General features: G+C 49.0%; 1 protein-coding gene across 2 annotated transcripts in view; it reads left to right on the forward strand.

Annotated features, from left to right (window-relative positions):
- The window catches only part of ASS1 (argininosuccinate synthase 1), a 74,607-nt gene that overhangs the window by 33,247 nt on the left and 24,656 nt on the right, over positions 1 to 16,704 (forward strand). For both annotated transcript variants that reach the window (XM_030535302.1, XM_030535303.1), the window contains exons 10-12: positions 5,478 to 5,568; positions 8,190 to 8,274; positions 12,199 to 12,263. In XM_030535302.1, coding sequence (XP_030391162.1) covers positions 5,478 to 5,568; positions 8,190 to 8,274; positions 12,199 to 12,263 — 241 coding nt within the window. The remainder of the gene's footprint in view (positions 1 to 5,477; positions 5,569 to 8,189; positions 8,275 to 12,198; positions 12,264 to 16,704) is intronic.

A 16,704-nucleotide genomic window follows, 5' to 3' on the forward strand; every position in this document is an offset into this window, starting at 1 on the left:
CTGTGAGGCCCGATTGAAGAGCAATGAGGCAGCTAATGCGGAGAAAGATAGAAATTTACTTGCGTTAACTTCATATGGCACTCTGAAAGAGTTCATTCAGGCCCGGGCACAACAATATCAGCCGGATGAATAAACCATTTGCGGCATCGATAGCTCTACATCATGGGTTAGTTCATGGACCATTTGCTTCCAATTTCTTCTCTTCTTGCCCCGTTTTTCTTGCTTCTTTCTTCTCTCCCCCCCTTCATACACACACTCTTCCTTTCTCTTTCTCTCTCCCCCTCTCTCTCCCCCCCTTCCTTCCCTTTAAAGATGACATTGCAGGACTAGCCTCCCTGCAGGGATGGATAAATAGACGGCATTGATACACGGCAACGAACTATTTGTCATTTGAACTGTGCTTTTAGGAGAGAGAATAAAAAGAAGGCAGCCGCGCACGGTAATGATGGAATGCAAGCCAAATGTCACTTTTATTTCTATTTAGTTATTTGATTTAATAGGGGTTTTCATAGTTGGCTTAGAAAATTGGAAACTATCTGACTTTGACTTCCCATGTTTAGTAAAGAGATTTTAATACTTTTCTTCCTCCCTCCCTCTCCTGTCTCTCCTTTTGAATTCAAAGTTTTTCATCATCTCAAACGGGTTGGTCTAGTTAATAAGTATGATCAGGGCTAGAAAAGGCCAGATGATGTAAAATTGAAACCTGCAGCCCGTGTAATCTGTGTGGGTGTGCGGGAGGTGAGTGTGCATATATCTTGTTTAAAGAAAGAGGCATGAAAATCCTAGATAGTTTTTGGTTAAAAAAAAATTAAAATAGTCATGTTGCTCTTTGTCTTGTTTTAAAGAGAAGGCAATGTCTGTTCTCTCTGAGGATTGTTAGTATGGGTGTGTCTAATGCATGTACCAAATCTTCAGCTCGTGTAGATCAGCAAAGTGCCACTGACTTGGGTGGATCTTTGCTAGTTTTAAACCAGCTGAGCATCTGGCTTCTGTGTGCCCTGGACTGGCGCTAGAGTTTTTCGGGGCCTAGGCGCACGGCCATTTCGCCGCCCCGCACGCCGCTCCCGCGGCTCTGGTGAAGCTGCCGCAGCCATTTCTGCAGAGGGTCCGTTGGTCCGCGGCTCTGGTGGAGCTGCCGCAGCCGTGCCTGCGGGAGGCCCACCGGAGCCGCGGGGGACCAACGGACCCTCCTCAGGCACGACTGCGGCAGGTCCACCGGAGCCGCTTGCCTCCCCCGGGCAAAAGGCCGCCCCCCCAAAAATGCTGGTGGCCTAGGCGATTGCCTAGTTCGCCTCAATGGAAGCGCCAGCCCTGTGTTTTGCCTGTGGGTTGCTGGTGGTGTAAACAGGCATAACTCCTTTGAAGAGGATGAAGTTACACCCGTTTACGCCAGCAGAGAATTTGCCCTACCATAGTTAAACTAGAAGGCCCAAAGATTGTGATGTATTGAGCGCCCCCTGTTTGCGGCAGTTCAGAGTACTCTGTGCCCCTCAGCACTGGGGTTTCCCATAGGGCTGGGAAAGTCACTGTAAAGATGGCAATTTTCTCCTTTCCCAGCATGCACTAGCTACACTAGACCCTGTGCGCCTCCTGGTGCAGCCACCCTTTGCTCTTTGGCTCTGCACTCCTCAGATTCCCATTTCGTTGGGTTTGTCCTCTGGGATAATGGTGCACATGACGTAGGGCTTCAGCCAGAGCCGTTAGTTGAGTGTTGGATTTGGCCCCTTGTGAGGATGAGTCATGCTTGTGACTGGTGCTCTGGGATACTCCATCATGCCAAACAAGGTCAGCTGGTGGTGAGACAGGTCTGTGGGATGGAGGTGGGGACCATGTAGAGGCCTCCTCACGGAGGGCTTGTCTACACAGGCAAATTTACCGCGTACTTATACCATGCTGTGTTGGGGAAATCCTGCACTCCTTTGCCCCCGATATCAGTGGTCATATGGGGTAGCAGTTCGGTAGGGGTGCGGTGCGGTAAGTGTGCAGTGCGGTAGGGGTAAAGAAGACAAGATTGTAATGCAGGAGAAAATGCAGCTGCATAGACCAACTGATGCATGTGAGATGAGCATGTTTGAGCCTAATCCCCTTAACGCGGCTCTTTCGGGGGGCTCTATGTGCCATCTGTATGGACTTCCAGCTGCACGTAGTGAATTGATGAAACCTGTGTTGAATCTCCAGGCAGAACATTGTCCTCTTGATTGGCACGGATGTGGCAAGGGTTGAGTTTCATGATGTAACCTTTGTGTCAGCACATTGAGTGGTCGGAGGAAAGCTTCCGACAGAACTCGAGAGAGACGGACGGGGACAGAACTTGCCTGTGTTGCTCTGACATTTCTGCTTTGCCTTGGGGTGGTTAGAGAGAGAGAGGTGCAAGGAACTGAAGTGAATGGAGAATGGTGTGAAAATAAACTGGGACTGGTGGCCGTCTCTTCTGGGTTTTTTGTGTTTTTGGGTTTTTTTAAAAAAGGAAGGGAATTAGAATTAAATGGAAATTTGTGTCAAAAAGTTCATTTTTTTCCCCCAAAAAAACTTCAGGTGAAATAAACTCAAAACAAAACACATTTTCATTTCACATGGAAATGTTTCATTTCCCTCTGCCACCCCCACCCCAAAAGATTTGGATTTATTAGGGTTTTTTTTCCCTTCCAACCCCACTTTTTCCCCACAGCGGGAATGAAGTAAAAAGGGAGAAAAGTTTATTTTTTAAAAAGCCAGTTCCGCCTGATCCTCCCCATCTCCAGATCAAAGCATAAAACAGCCTTTAAGGAGCTGGTCCTGCAATGCCCTGAACATCCTCAATTCCCCTTGAAGTGGTGCTCTGAGTCTGGCTTTACGGAGCCTTTAGGAAGGATGATCTGAGAGCTAAAGCACTGGGCAGGGAATTAGGATATTTTGGTTTTGTTCCTGTCTTTGCCTCTGATTTACCATGTGCCCTTTGGCAAATCGCTTGCCTTTCTGTGCCTCAGTTTCCCCATTTGTAAAATAATACTCCCCGACCCCACTGGAGTTTAATTAGTTTAACATTTGTAAACCATGTTGAGATTCTTTGAGGGGTGCTGGTAACAGAGCTCTGAGAGTTGATATGTACCCAACTGCAACCCTGACAGTTAACAGTTTGAATGCAACTTATGCACCTAAGTCACATTTTAAAACAACAAAAGAAATGTTAGGAGGAAGCTATTGCTGTTTCTCCCATGCAAGGGGATCTCATTCAAATGGCTGCTTTGAGAGAATGTGTCCATTCAGGGGCGACTCTAGGCATTTTGCCGCCCCAAGCACGGCAGGCAGGCTGCCTTCGGCGGCGTGCCTGCGGGAGGTCCCTGATCCCACGAATTTGGCGGCAGTCTGTGGGAGGTCCTCCGAAGCCATGGGACCAGCGGACCCTCCACAGACAAGCTGCCGAAGGCAACCTGCCTGCCGCCCTCGCGCCGCCTGGCAGAGCGCCCCCCATGGCTTGCCGCCCCAAACACGCGCTTGGCATGCTGGTGCCTGGAGCCTCCCCTGTGTCCATTATGACACGTGGAGGGTGCCACCAAAGGGCACTTCATTAGCCCAAAAAAAAACAGTCTGTGAGGGGAAGTGTCAATGGAATGATTTTCCATGTGGCCTGTAACTTCAGACACAAGATGAGCCCAGCTACCTCCAGATGAAAACATTAGAAGAGCTGTCCAGAGTGGGCAGTACAAGTCAGGAGAAGACCCCAACAGCTGTCTCTGAAATAGGAAAACCTCCTCTTGGTTGTAACAGGAAAAGCAGTGTTAGGAAGTTGTGACAAGCCTGGGCATAGAAGGATCCGAGACCAACATTTTCAAAGTAGGGTGCCTAAAGTTAGACATCTAAATCCATATTTAGGAACCTAAATCAGTAGCCTGAGTTGATAATGGGAGCTGCTGAGTGCTCAGAATTTTGAAGTCAACAGGAGCTGTGGGTGCTCAGCACCTCGGAAAATCAGGGCCAGTTTTTAGTAGGGTGTCTGCCGCTAGGCACGTGAGTTTGCAAATGGCCTGAAAGCATATCAGGGCCATTGCATTCAGTTATGTACATGCGGGAGATGAGGGGTGGGGTGAGGAGTGCAGGAGGGAGGCACAAAATTGCAAAGCTTGAAAGAGGCAGCTACATTCACATTCCAGAAGGGGAGAGAGTCTCTTCTTCCCCCCCACCCCCCCCCCCGGCCACCTTTTCTGGTACGTGCTTCCAAATGTGGCAATTCCTTGGAGTCACCCGAGTCCTGAACCATAAACTAATTGTGAGAGCCATTTCCACTGGACCAGCTTTAAAAGAGAGAAGATGCCTCTTTACTATAAATCTGGAAGAAATATACATAAAGGTTGATGTGTTTTGAAATGGGTTTTTGCTTTGTTCCTCTATTTTCCCTCTGGGCATATTAACCTCGGGGACACTGTAAAAAAAAAAAGCACATGCGGCAGGAGCACCTGCTGGGGTCAGGACTAGTCATTAGTTTTTTCGGTCAGTGCAGCATAAACCCCAATTCTCTGCATCTGTGCCGCTCTCTGGAAGTGTGCGCTCTGCCGCTCGCTCTCTGCCAAAGTCCCACTTTTTCCTGCCTGACTTGTTCCTCCACAGCTATTCCACCTCCAGCTGTGGGGGCGTCAAAGAAAAAGATGAGATCAAGTTGAGGGGAAAAATTGTCTGATTTCTCTAACCCTTTGTTCCCAGACCCCTAGTAAGATCCAGCGCTCTCCTTTGTGACGACATCCAAACTCTGTGCTAGGCAGGGTTTGCTGCCCGTGCTAACCCAGGCTTCTACTTTTGAGATGGTGTTTGGTGAGCACCCCTGGACTTACGTACAAATAAGCCCCAGGAGGGAGCTGAAGTGAGAGCCCTGGGCAGGGGGGATCCAGATGTTCCATCCAAGCTAGCTGTGTGGGTCTTCTCTCTCATCTTCTTTGTAGCCACCAAAGGCCTGGATGGCTGTAGCTTGATAAGCCGGGGAGGAGGAATGTGTTGTGGTCCCAGCGAGAGGTCATCATTTTAACAAGAGCTGAAAGACAGCTATGAAAGCATGGGTGCCCAGAGTTGGATAAGAAGCGAGCCTAGAACAGAGAGAGAAGTGAAACCCCGAGTGGGTCATCTGCCGCAGGGATCACACCTGGGACCTCTGGATCTTAAAGCATTAAGCCTCTCCTGCCTGAGTTAAGGGACCCAGCTCTGTGAGCCGCGCCTGTTGAAGGTTCCTCAGCCTCTATCTGTAGCTCAGTCGTGCTAAAGTGGGACAGTGTGCTAGTGCCACGCAGAGTGGGTGTGAATTACACACGGGATGAGTGAGGTTTGAGAGGACTGACAGGGAGGAAGTCAGGAGTGTCTGTGAAGTCTGGGTGAAGTTAAACCCTGAGTATAAGCCGGGGGTTTCAGGGGCACAGTACATACAGTGTGTTGTCCGGGAGCAAGTAGCCCCGCCTTTGGGCATGCACAGTTATAGCTGGCAGTAGCTCTCAACCTTCCTCTCTTCCCTTCAGAATCAGGCACCTCCCGGCCTCTACACCAAGACCAAAGATCCTGCCTCCTCTCCAGATACTCCAGACATCCTAGAGATTGAATTCCGGAAGGGTAAGTGCCTTGGGGTCTGAGTTTTATTTTCCAGATTACCTCTTTTGGGGCTGGAGTTTGGTCTCCCCCAGCAAAAGTCCTTTGGATTCGGGGGGGGGGGAGTTAGCCATGGACTTCAACAAGACCAGAATTTCAGCCTTTTTGTCTTTCATTGGATGTGGTATATTTTGAACAAGGAGGTGTAGGAGAATTTGGATCCAGGCTGTTTTTAGCTAGAGGGGGGCATAAGTTTCCAGACCTGGCTATGGAGCTGAATCCAAACTCCTCCCCCATCTCTGCTCCTGCTCCTTTCTGGGTAGTGAGACAGGCCAGTAGTCTCACCCTGATCACTTTTGGTCAGAGAATACCTCTCCTGACTTCCATCTTACTTGGCTTGGTGCAGCTCTCAATACTAGCGGCCTCTTACTTGCTGGAGTGCTTCATGCCAGCATGGATGCAGCTGCCTGAGCGCAGAGATGGGCCTGCCTGCTCTGCTATGTGCTGGGGCAGCATGTAGGTGTGAGGTCAGTGACCCATCCCGATGCGGCCGTGTGCCGAATCACGCAAGACATGAGTGTGCATATGTGCTCCTCTGCCCTGGGAAATGAGCTACATCCGCACAGCTGAGACGTCCATCCATTCTGACACGTGCAGCACAGAGACACTGAGCCCGGTTTGAAGCAAGAGGAGGAAAACCTGCAGGTACCTCGATCTCAGCTCTCTCCTCAGTAACGTCCACCCGACTCGGATTGGGATCTGGCCTGGGAGTCGAGGGCAGAATGTGCCCTGGAAGGTCTCACCTCAAACTCACATGGAGTCATTCCAGACAGAAGGACGAGCGGAGTGTGCTCTGTTGCCAAAGGCCATGGGTGCATGCTGGGTGTCTCAATTTCCATAGGCTGGTGCATTCTTGAGGCCACAGAGCGATGCATAACCACAGGGGCGTGGTGTCTTATACAAGGCAGTGGTGTGTGGAGAGAGAAGCAAGTGGGCTCTGACCTATAGGAAAGGGGTTTTGCCCAGGGACCTGAGAATCCGGACGCTTGGGTTCTCTTTCTGCTCCTACCACCGCCTCACCATGTGGATTGTAGGCTAGTGACTTTCCCTCTCTGTGATTTGGAAGAGGGATGAGAAGATGTGGGCAAGGTTTGTCACAGCCCTTGCTTGGAGAGCCTCCAACACAGGTCGCTCCGGAAGGTGCAAAGACTTATCGCAGAACGAGGCCAGCAGAGCATGCAACTCCAGGGGGAAACATCTCATGTTCCCATCCCATGTTCAACTGGCCCTGATGGCTCTTAGGAGATGGTGGGGAATCCTTCTCGGGCCACTGTGTCTGCATGCAGCCCCCCTGCAGACAGGCCAGAGAGTCCTCTCCATTTTAATGATCCTCCCTGAGCATTAAGAATCCCTCCCTTGCAGCCCCCCCGCCGGCTCCCCATTCAGCCGCTAGTTAATTTATTTGAAGTTTTAATCTAATTATTAACTATTTTAAAGGCTAAGCAGCTTTCTCCAACAAGGGGCCTGACAATTGGCGGCTCTCCATCGGGTGGAGTGCATCCAGTACCCCGGTGCAAGACGATAATAGAAAGGGAGTGGGGCAAGGGAAGGGGGGGGAGGGCTCAGTGAGAAGGGGCTTAAGGTTCATTATTGCCTACTTACATTTAATAGCAATTTACAACCGAGTTTATAAACCCCTGGAAAATAGAGGGTTTAGAATGGGGAAAGCTGACAGGGCCCTTCACTGGACAGTGGCTCTCGCGGGCGCCTTTGTAATAAAGACTAGAAAGGGAACCATTGAGGCCTGATTGGCAACTGATAGTGTGGCAAATGGTAATGAGAAGGGCAGATGGAGGGGAGATTAGCCTCCAACTCTCAACAGCTTTTCTTTGTGGGCCCCGCAGCCCCCTTGTCAGCTTCCTAATACATTTATTGCTCATTTCACACTGCTAAAGAAAATGCCTCTTTCTATTCAGAGCTGCTCCCCTGTCCCACCCAGCGCCTTAAAAAAAAAAAAGTGTAATAATTAATTCATGGAGCCCTTGGTCCTCACTGCGGCCTGCCAGGGACTGGCCTGAGATGGGCTCCCATTCACTCCTGTCAGGCAGATCACTGGAAGCATGTGTTGCGTTTGTCTGCAGAACAGACGCTACTGTGTGTGTGTGTGTGTGTGTGTGTGTGTGTGTGTGTGTGTGTACACACCCGCACCTCCATCACTTCCCCACTCAACCCACACACATCCACACACACAAACCCCTTTCTTTGGCTGTTGGGTCATTTGTCAGGCCCTGCCTCAGCGGCTGGTGGGACAGAAGGTGCCGTGGCATAAGACAATAGCGGAGCGTGAAATTCAATTAGTTAAGGGCCTGGTTGCAATTTCACGGCCCTAAAAAAAAGGAGGAGGACAGAAGCGGGGGCATTTTATGGCCTTTTAAATTTATTTCTCTTTTCTCCTGAGGGCTTTCCCCCCTGAGCGCGGCGGCTTGGACATGCCTTTTTAAGAAGTTATTTAGAGTTCATATCTGTCACATCTATTTAACGTACTCTGGGTGATGTGAAGAGGTGTTCTTGACGTTAAAAAGCTGATTCAGCTCCCTTTCCCACCCACCCCCATCCACTCTCTGCATCTATCTCTTGTTCTGCAGGTGTCCCGGTGAAGGTCACGAACACCAAAGATGGGGCAACTCACCAGTCCTCCCTGGAGCTGTTTGTTTACCTGAATGAAATTGCGTAAGTGTTGGACACTCGTGCCATCTCTTACACGCTCATCTTCGGAGAAGAGTCCCCATTGACGTGTGTGCACATGCCCGGAGGGCTGTGCAAGGACACCCACCCACCTCATAGGCTTGGCTATGGGCAAGGCATCTAAAGCAGCACTTGCCCTCCTGCAAGATGTACCAAACATCGATACTGGGTTATACTAGGGTGGTCCAACAAATAACAGGCGGTGCCTGCGTTTTGGGGCCAGTTGTGGGCTATTCTAGGTTCTGACTGTTTACACGAAGAGCAGAGTTTACATACGTTCACCGGGAAGGGACCTAGGGTTGCCAGGTGTCCGGTTTGTGGTCAGCAGCACAGCGGGACTAAGACAGGGTCCTTGCCTGTCCTGGCTCCGCGCAGCTCTCGGAAGCAGCCAGCATGTCCCTGCGGCCCCAAGGCGCAGGGGCCATCAGGAAAGCTCCGCGTGCTGCCTGAGCACCAGCTCCACAGCTCCCATTCGCTGGAAACAGCAGCCAATGGGAGCAGTGGGTGTGGTGCCTATGGACACTGTGCAGAGATGACCAGGCCATGCCTCCTCCTAGAGGCTGGACATGCGGCCACTTTTGGAAGCAGCATGGAGCCAGGGCAGCCAAGTAGCCTGCCTTAACCCCACAGCACTGCCAACAAGAGCCACCCTAGGTAAGCACCAACCGGACAGAGCCTGCACCCTAACTCCCTACTGGATCCTGCACCCCAACCCTCTGTCCCAGCTAGGAGCCTCCTCCTGCACCCTGAAGCCCTCATTTCTGGCCCCACCCCAAAGCCCTCACCTCCAGCTGGAGCCCTCACCCCCTTCCACGCTTCAGCCACCTACTCCAGCCCTGAGCCCCCTCCCAGAGTCTGCACCCCGCACGCCCTTCTGCACCCTAGCCTGGAGTCCCTTCTCACACCCTGAAGCCCTCATTTCTGGCCTCACCTCAGAGCCTGCACCCCCACCTGGAGCCTGCATCCCTCCTGCACCCCAGCCTCTGGCCCCAGCCAAGTGAGGGAGGAGGGGAGAGAGAGCAATGGAGGGAGGGGGGCTGGAGTGAGTGGGCGTGGGGCCTCAGAGGGGACAGGCCAGGGGGCGGTGCAAGTATGTTTGGTTTTATGCAGATAGAAAGTTGGCAACCGTAAAGGGAGCATGGTCTAGTGGTTAGAGCACATGACCAACAGTTCTAGTTTCAGCTCTGCTCCTGAGTCCTGGTTACACAGGGAACCAGTGGCCCAGCTGAGCCCAGAGCCCAGAATCCTCTCTCCCATGGTAACGCTCAGTTCCCTTGGTGTTTTTTGACTGGGAAGAACTGGCTTTCCAGTAACTGTGTCAGCATCAGTCCCTAGGTTCTAGGTTACCTGCCCCAAAGGTCCGATTGCCTCAGTGGCCCCTGGCCAAGTACCTGACATCCAGCTGGACTGACTCATCACTACTCATGTGCCAGGCTCTCCTACCCACACTGTTTTTTCAGATAGGTTCCTTCCCTTCAGCCATCCCTGTCCTCTCTCACTGCGAGGGATGATTCTGCTTTTACAGGGCTACTAGAAACAGAAGATTTGGTCACTTGGATGCTTTCCCTGTCTCTTTTGTCTCCCTTCCTTTGTCGGGAAGTGGGTGCTTTAGGGTTTTCTGCTCTGCCAGATAACTGTGGTGTTGGATTCCCTCCACCACCATCAAGTCCCCGAGACACAACCCATTCTTCTGGCCCAGGAGAACAAGACCGCGTTCCACCTTAACAGGGCCTGGGGACTGTGGCGAGCCATCCTGGCTTGGATGCTTTCCTCACTTACTCCACCGACGCCAGTAAAGCTGCCTCTGACTGACCCCCGCGGGTGTGAGCTGAGAGTCGTCTCCAGCACAGCCCCAGGGTCAGGAATCCAAGCTGTGATTCAGACGAAAAGCCTTTCAGCTGGGCATGATGCTTTCATGTACACCTTGGAAAATGTCCCTCTGCCCCTTCCCTCTGGTACCTTCCACATGGCTCTGTGTTCCACCGCTTCTCAACGGGCTATGGTCCCGTCTTTGGCTCAGAAGTAGGCAGGCCCCAGGGGAACCATTCATCCATCCCTTCGCCAAGTGCCACACAGATGCCCCCATCCCACTCCTCCTTTGTGCCCCTGCCTTTATCCCCCTGCAGTTGAATGTGAATGAACTTTTCCATGTAGTTCTCTTTTTAAATGTTAATTAAGTGGTTTTAAAATGACTTCACCAAGGGCGAATGCAGCTGCAGCAGCTCCCCTTCGTCCCTTCTCTTGCCTGTGTATTTGTCTCATGGCCTGCTGGGCCACGTTTACTCGGAGCTCTCCTGGCCCAAGGGGTAAATGAGGAGATGAAAGGAGGATTTTCATTGGCAACGAGGGTCGGCTTTCGGGGGTGGGGAAGGGGCTTCCACATTCCCTTCTCTATCCAAGCTGCAAAGGGGTTTTTTTTGGTGGCACGGTGAGGGGAGGACTCCTGATAATGGATCATATTCCAGCTGTTCCCAGCCTACTGTGAGGCAGCGTGACTGCTGACAGAGCCTGTTTGATGGCTTCAGCACATACGCTCCGCAGCCAGAAGTACTGGCCTGGAACCTCAAAGGTATTTAGTGCCTAACTCCAAAGTACCTAAACACTTTTGAGGATCTGGGCCAGCGTGTGTCTGTGGTGGCGCTGGGCTCCGCTCTCATCCATCTCTGTGGGGCAGAGAAGGGAGAGAAATGCTGTCACCCACTTTCCTCCCCTCTGCTTCGGGCTGGCACTGCCAGGCCTGGCCCTCCCCTGAGCCGCCTGCCCATAGTGACACTGTCTGGTGGTGCACAGCATCCTGATGTGGGTCGCTGCGCTGCAAAGTCCAAGCTAAATCCAAGGCTCTGTACCTGCCCCCTGAGCCATGCTCTCAGGGCCTGGAGGGAGGCTGTGGAAATTGGGACCATCCCATGAATTTAAAAATGGGTGTTGTAATTTTGTGGCAGAGGAGAAACAGGGCAGTAATGATTATAAAAAGGATTCTTTACTGAAGCTGCTGGCAGACAAGAACCTGGTGGTTCTCTTGGGCTCTCCAGCTCCCAGGCTGACTAACAGGCTGTGCTGCCTCCTATCTCCACACTGGGTCTGTCTAAGTCCTGGCCTGGGGGAGGCAACCTGCAGTCCAGGTGCTGACCTGAACCGTGGGCATGTCAGGGTTAATGGCATATGGTGGCTGAGAGCGGTTGAGCTTTCATGTGAGAAATCCCTGAGGAAGCAGTGGGAAGGGCTTGGCGATGGGTGAGGGGGCTATTCTAGTTCAAGCCCCCTCAGGGGTTAATCTGGAAAGCCTCCAGATTGTCCTTGCAAGCCTTCCTATCTTGGTGTCCTCCGCAAATATTCTAAACACATTATCCACTCCATTATCCAAGTCATCAATGAAAATATTGAATAGTACCGGACCCAGGACTGACCCCTGCTGGGCCCCACTAGATACGGCCTTCCAGTTTGACAGCGAACCATTGATAACTCCTCTTGGAGCATGGTCTTTCAAACAGTTGGGCACCCACCTTATAGTATTTTCACCTAGACCACATTTCCCTGCTTTGGTTATGAGACTCATGTGGGACTGTGTCAAAAGCCATGCTAAAATCCCGATTGATCACATCTGCTTCCTCCCATCCGCTAGGTCAGTAGCCCTCTCTCTGGGGCTGGATCGGAGGGGATCCTGTATCACAGTGCTGGCCACAGCATAAAAGCCTAGCCAGAACTTCCCATAAAGCCAGTGGATCCCAGTGACCTCAATGGGAGTCGAACTGAGCCCTCCTAGTGCGGAGTGCCAGAAAGGGCTGACGCTGCCCGGTTGGCATCTCATAAACTCCTTTTGCCGAGCAGCTCAGCCGCCTCCCAGTGGCTCGTTCATCCCCTGGCAACGTGTGACAACTGTCCCACCTCTCCTCTCCCTTCTTTCCCCAGAGGCAAGCACGGCGTGGGGCGCATTGACATTGTGGAGAATCGGTTCATCGGCATGAAGTCCCGAGGTGAGAGCCCCTCCCACGCCTCAGCCCCAGGCAGCTCCTAAGGGCCTCGCCCTCAAAAAAGAGCTGGCTACTCTCCACTGCTCAGCCGTGGGCAGAGTGCAGGATCCAGACCTACGAAGCCCTATGGGTGAAATCCTGGCCCTGCTGATTGAAGTGAAAGGGAGTTTTGTCACTGATTCAACAGAGCCAGGATTCCACCCTATGAAAGCACTTATCCAGCCTCCCTCACCATTGTAGGTGAGCATCTGGTCATCAAGAATTGCCCTCGATATCTAACCAGCAGCCTCTCTTAATAGTCACTAATGCTTATTGGATTAAGGGGCCCTGTTCCTTTTCTCGTTTGGGGCCCAGTGTGCACAGGATTGAGGCCTGTGATTATAAGGTTTTTTTGGTAGGGACTTTGTTTGTGTGTGAGAGAGAGATCCCTGATTGCTGCCTCAAGGTGTTACTGCAACACAATTAATAAATAATATTTATTCACGTCCTCCCACCTAAAACACCATATCTCTAAAATCTCCTTCTTTTCCTGTGAACCTCTGAGTCTAGAATCAGTTTTTCATTTTTAAGGACTTTTAACTTTCCTCTTCAGTGAGGAACATTGAAAACTCCAAGGAACTTCCTTCCAGTATCTTGAGCTAAGTGAATCAAAAGGGGAAACAGTAAATATCTAAGCCATTGTTTTTTTTACCAGTGGACAAATGTCAAGGTTTAGGCAGGGAGGGGGATTAGTGCTGCCAACTCTCATGATTTTTTCACAAGCTCTCACAATATTTAGTGTTTTCCAAGTCCCAGCTCCTGGAGTCAGGGGATAATGTTAGAGTCTCGGCTTTCATTCAAAAATGTGAATTTCTAGTGCTGAAGATTGCAGGGGTAAGCTTGGGAACATGACCCCCTAAAGGTTAGTAGCTCAGAAGGCAAATAAAAAGAACCCAAAATATTTTTAAAATCTCATGATTTGTAAGCTAATCTCTTGATATTTTTATTTATTTGTTTATTTTGGCTGGCCTGACTCTTGAACTCTTGGGGTTGTCATTTGTTGGTGAGAAACAGCTTTGTTGAAAATCTCAGGGGACAAGAGCTGCCTCCTTCTGAGGTGAATATCAGTACAGCTAGTTAGCGTCTCCATTTCATTTCCCCGCTCCCTTCAACTCTCTTTAATATTTATTTATGTGCACCCTATATTTAAACCTACCCTAGGCAGCAAGGCAGGAGCTAATATTATGATAGCATTTCACAGCAAAACACAATCCAGCTCAGTCTTCCTTCAGATCAAGACAGGAGGGAATTATTTACAAGTGCGTTAGCAAGTCCTGCAGCCAAAGGCCCAACCCCCCTGGTTTGATTTTAGTTAGCGCAATTGAATTTAAAAAGTCATCAGCTCTCTAAACTGATGCCCTTTGTTTGTGAGTCTCCGGACACTGAGTCATTTGTCACGATCTTTTTTGGTTTGTTTTATTTTAAAGAGCCACTGATGTGCTCCAGTGACCCTTACAGCATTCAATAATTGCCCTAAATCCCATTTAACCATCATGTACATTTCCCGCGTGTCATTGCTGAGTGATCGCCAGCGTGTTTGGGTATAAACAGGCGAGTTCTCCTTCTCAGTCAGCCTCCTCCAGCTAGGGCGACAATCCAAGCATTACGCCATCAGACATTGCCGTGATGCTCCAAGCCCCTGCACTGTGACATTGCTGACCACATAAAACATTTACCATTGTGTTTATCGCTCTTCATTGTTTGTATTACCATAGCGCAGAGGAGCCCTACTCCTGGACCAGGACCCCATTCTGTGTCCATCTAAGCATTTAAGTGCAAGCTTAACTTTAAGCATGTGCTTAGTCCCACTAACATCAGCAGGACTTTGGGCAAATCTACACTACAAAATTAAATCACTTTTGCATGTCCACGTTGTGCTCCTTGTGTTAGCGGTGCACGTCCTCACCAGGAGCACTTGTATCGGTTGTATTGTGAGTGTGGGGCATTGTGGGATGGCTACTGAAAGGCAGCCCCAGTTGATGTAAGCAACACACTGCATCAACCGAACTGCATCAACTTAAGCGCTACGCCTCTCGTGGAGGTGGAGTTAGTAAGTCAGCGTAGTGGGCGAGTTACATCAGTGGGAGCGACATTTTAGTGTAGACGATTACAGAGTTAGGTCGACATAAGCTGCCTTACATCAACCTAACTCCGTAGTGTAGACCAGGCTCAAGCTAATGCCTATCTTTGCTAAATTAGGTCTAGTGTGTACACAGGTTTTGTACTGGTATAATTTCATCAGCTAGGGATATGCATTTTTTTCCCAGTATAGTTATAGCAGTAACACCTAACATGGTATAAAGGTGTCTTACTCCTGTACGTTTATTCCACTTCCTATACCCATCTAGGTGCCTTTTTACTGATATAACTGCATCTCCACTAGGAGATTTGTACTGCTTTAACCACATCAGTATAAGTAAAGCTGTACAACATTTGTGACTAGGCCATGTTTTAGGGCTGGGATACATGAGAGAGAGAGAGAGAGGCTCAAAAGAAGGCTGAGCGGAGATATAATTGCTCTCTATAAATATATCAGAGGGATAAATACCAGGGAGGGAGAGGAATTATTTAAGCTCAGTACCAATGTGGACGCAAGAACAAATGGATATAAACTGGCCATCAAGCAGTTTAGACTTGAAATTAGATGACGGTTTCTGACCATCAGAGAAGTGAAGTTCTGGAACAGCCTTCCAAGGGGAGCAGTGGGGATAAAAGACATATCTGGCTTCAAGACTAAGCTTGATAAGTTTGTGGAGGGGATGGTATGATGGGATAGCTTAATTTTGGCAATTAATGATCTTTGACTATTAGCAGTAAATATGCCCAGTGGCCTGTGGTGGGATGTTAGATGGGGTGGGATCTGAGTTACTACAGAGAATTATTTCCTGGGTGCTGGTTGGTGAACCTTGCCCACATGCTCAGGGTTTAGCTGATCGCTATATTTGGGATCGGGAAGGAATTTTCCTCCAGAACAGATTGGCAACCTAATACAAGTACTGTAGTGCAATTTCTTTATAATGAAAGTTGAACTTACAAATGTAGAATTAGGTACAAAAAATAACTGTTTTATTTTTAAATGCAATGTAAAACTTTAGAACCTACAAGTCCACTCAGTCCTACTTTAGCCAATCACTCAGACAAACAAGTTTGGTTACAATTTGCAGGAGATAATGCTGCCCATGCCCTGTTTACAATCAGGCTTTCGCATAGCACTGTTGTAGCCGGCATCGAAGATCATTTACATGCCAGATGCACTAAAGATTTATTTGTCCCTTCATGCTTCAACCATAATTCCAGAAGACATGTGTCCATGCTGATGATAGCTTCTGCTCAGTAATGATCCAAAATAGTGCGGACTGATGCTTGTTCATTTGTATCACGTGAGTCAGATGCCCCCAGCAGAAGGTTGATTTTCTATTTTTGGTGGTTTGGGTTCTGTAGTTTCCGTGTCATAGTGTTGCTCTTTTAAGTCATCTCAAAGCATTCTCCACACCTCGTCCCTCTCAGATTTTGGAAGGCACTTCAGATTCTAAAACCTTGGGTCGAGTGCTGTATCTAGCCTTACAAAAAAGGTACCAATGTGAGATTTCTGTTTTGTCAAATCTGTAGTAAGTGTTCTTAAAACGAACATGTGCTGGGTCATCATCTGAGACTGCTATAACATGAAATATATGGCAGAATGTGGGTAAAACAGAACAGGAAACATACAATTCTCCTCCAAGGAGGTCAGTCACAAATTTAATTAATGCATTATTATTTTTAATGAGCATCATCAGCGTGGAAGCATGTCCTCTGGAATGGCAGCCAAAGCATGAGGGGGCATATGAATGTTTAGGATATCTGGCATGTAAATACCTTGCAATGCCTGCTACAAAAGTGCCATGGGAATGCCTGTTCTAATTGTGAATAAGAAGCAGTCAGCATTATCTCCTGTAAATGTAAACAAACTTGTTTGTCTTAGCAATTGGCTGAACAAAAAATAGGACTGAGTGGACTTGTAGGCTCTAAAGTTTTACATTGTTTTGTTTCTGAGTGCAGTTATGTAACAAAAAAAAATCTACATTTGTAAGTTACACTTTCACGATAAAGAGATTGCACTGCAGTAATTGTATGAGGTGAATTGAAAAATACTATCTTTTGCTTATTTTTACAGTGCAAATCTTTGTAATAAAAATAATATTAAGTGAGCAGTGTACACTTTGTATTCTGTGTTGTAATAGAAATCAGCATATTTGAAAATGTGGAAAAACATCCAAAAGATTTAATAAATTTCAATTCATATTCTATTGTTTAACAGTGCGATAAACACGATTGATTTTTTTAATTGCAGTGAATTTTTTTTTTAGTTAATCATGTGAGTTAACTGCGATTAATTGACAGCCCTAAATGAAACATTTTGATTTTT

The sequence above is a fragment of the Gopherus evgoodei genome, chromosome 16, assembly GCF_007399415.2.
Source record: "Gopherus evgoodei ecotype Sinaloan lineage chromosome 16, rGopEvg1_v1.p, whole genome shotgun sequence".
NCBI lineage: Eukaryota > Metazoa > Chordata > Testudines > Testudinidae > Gopherus > Gopherus evgoodei.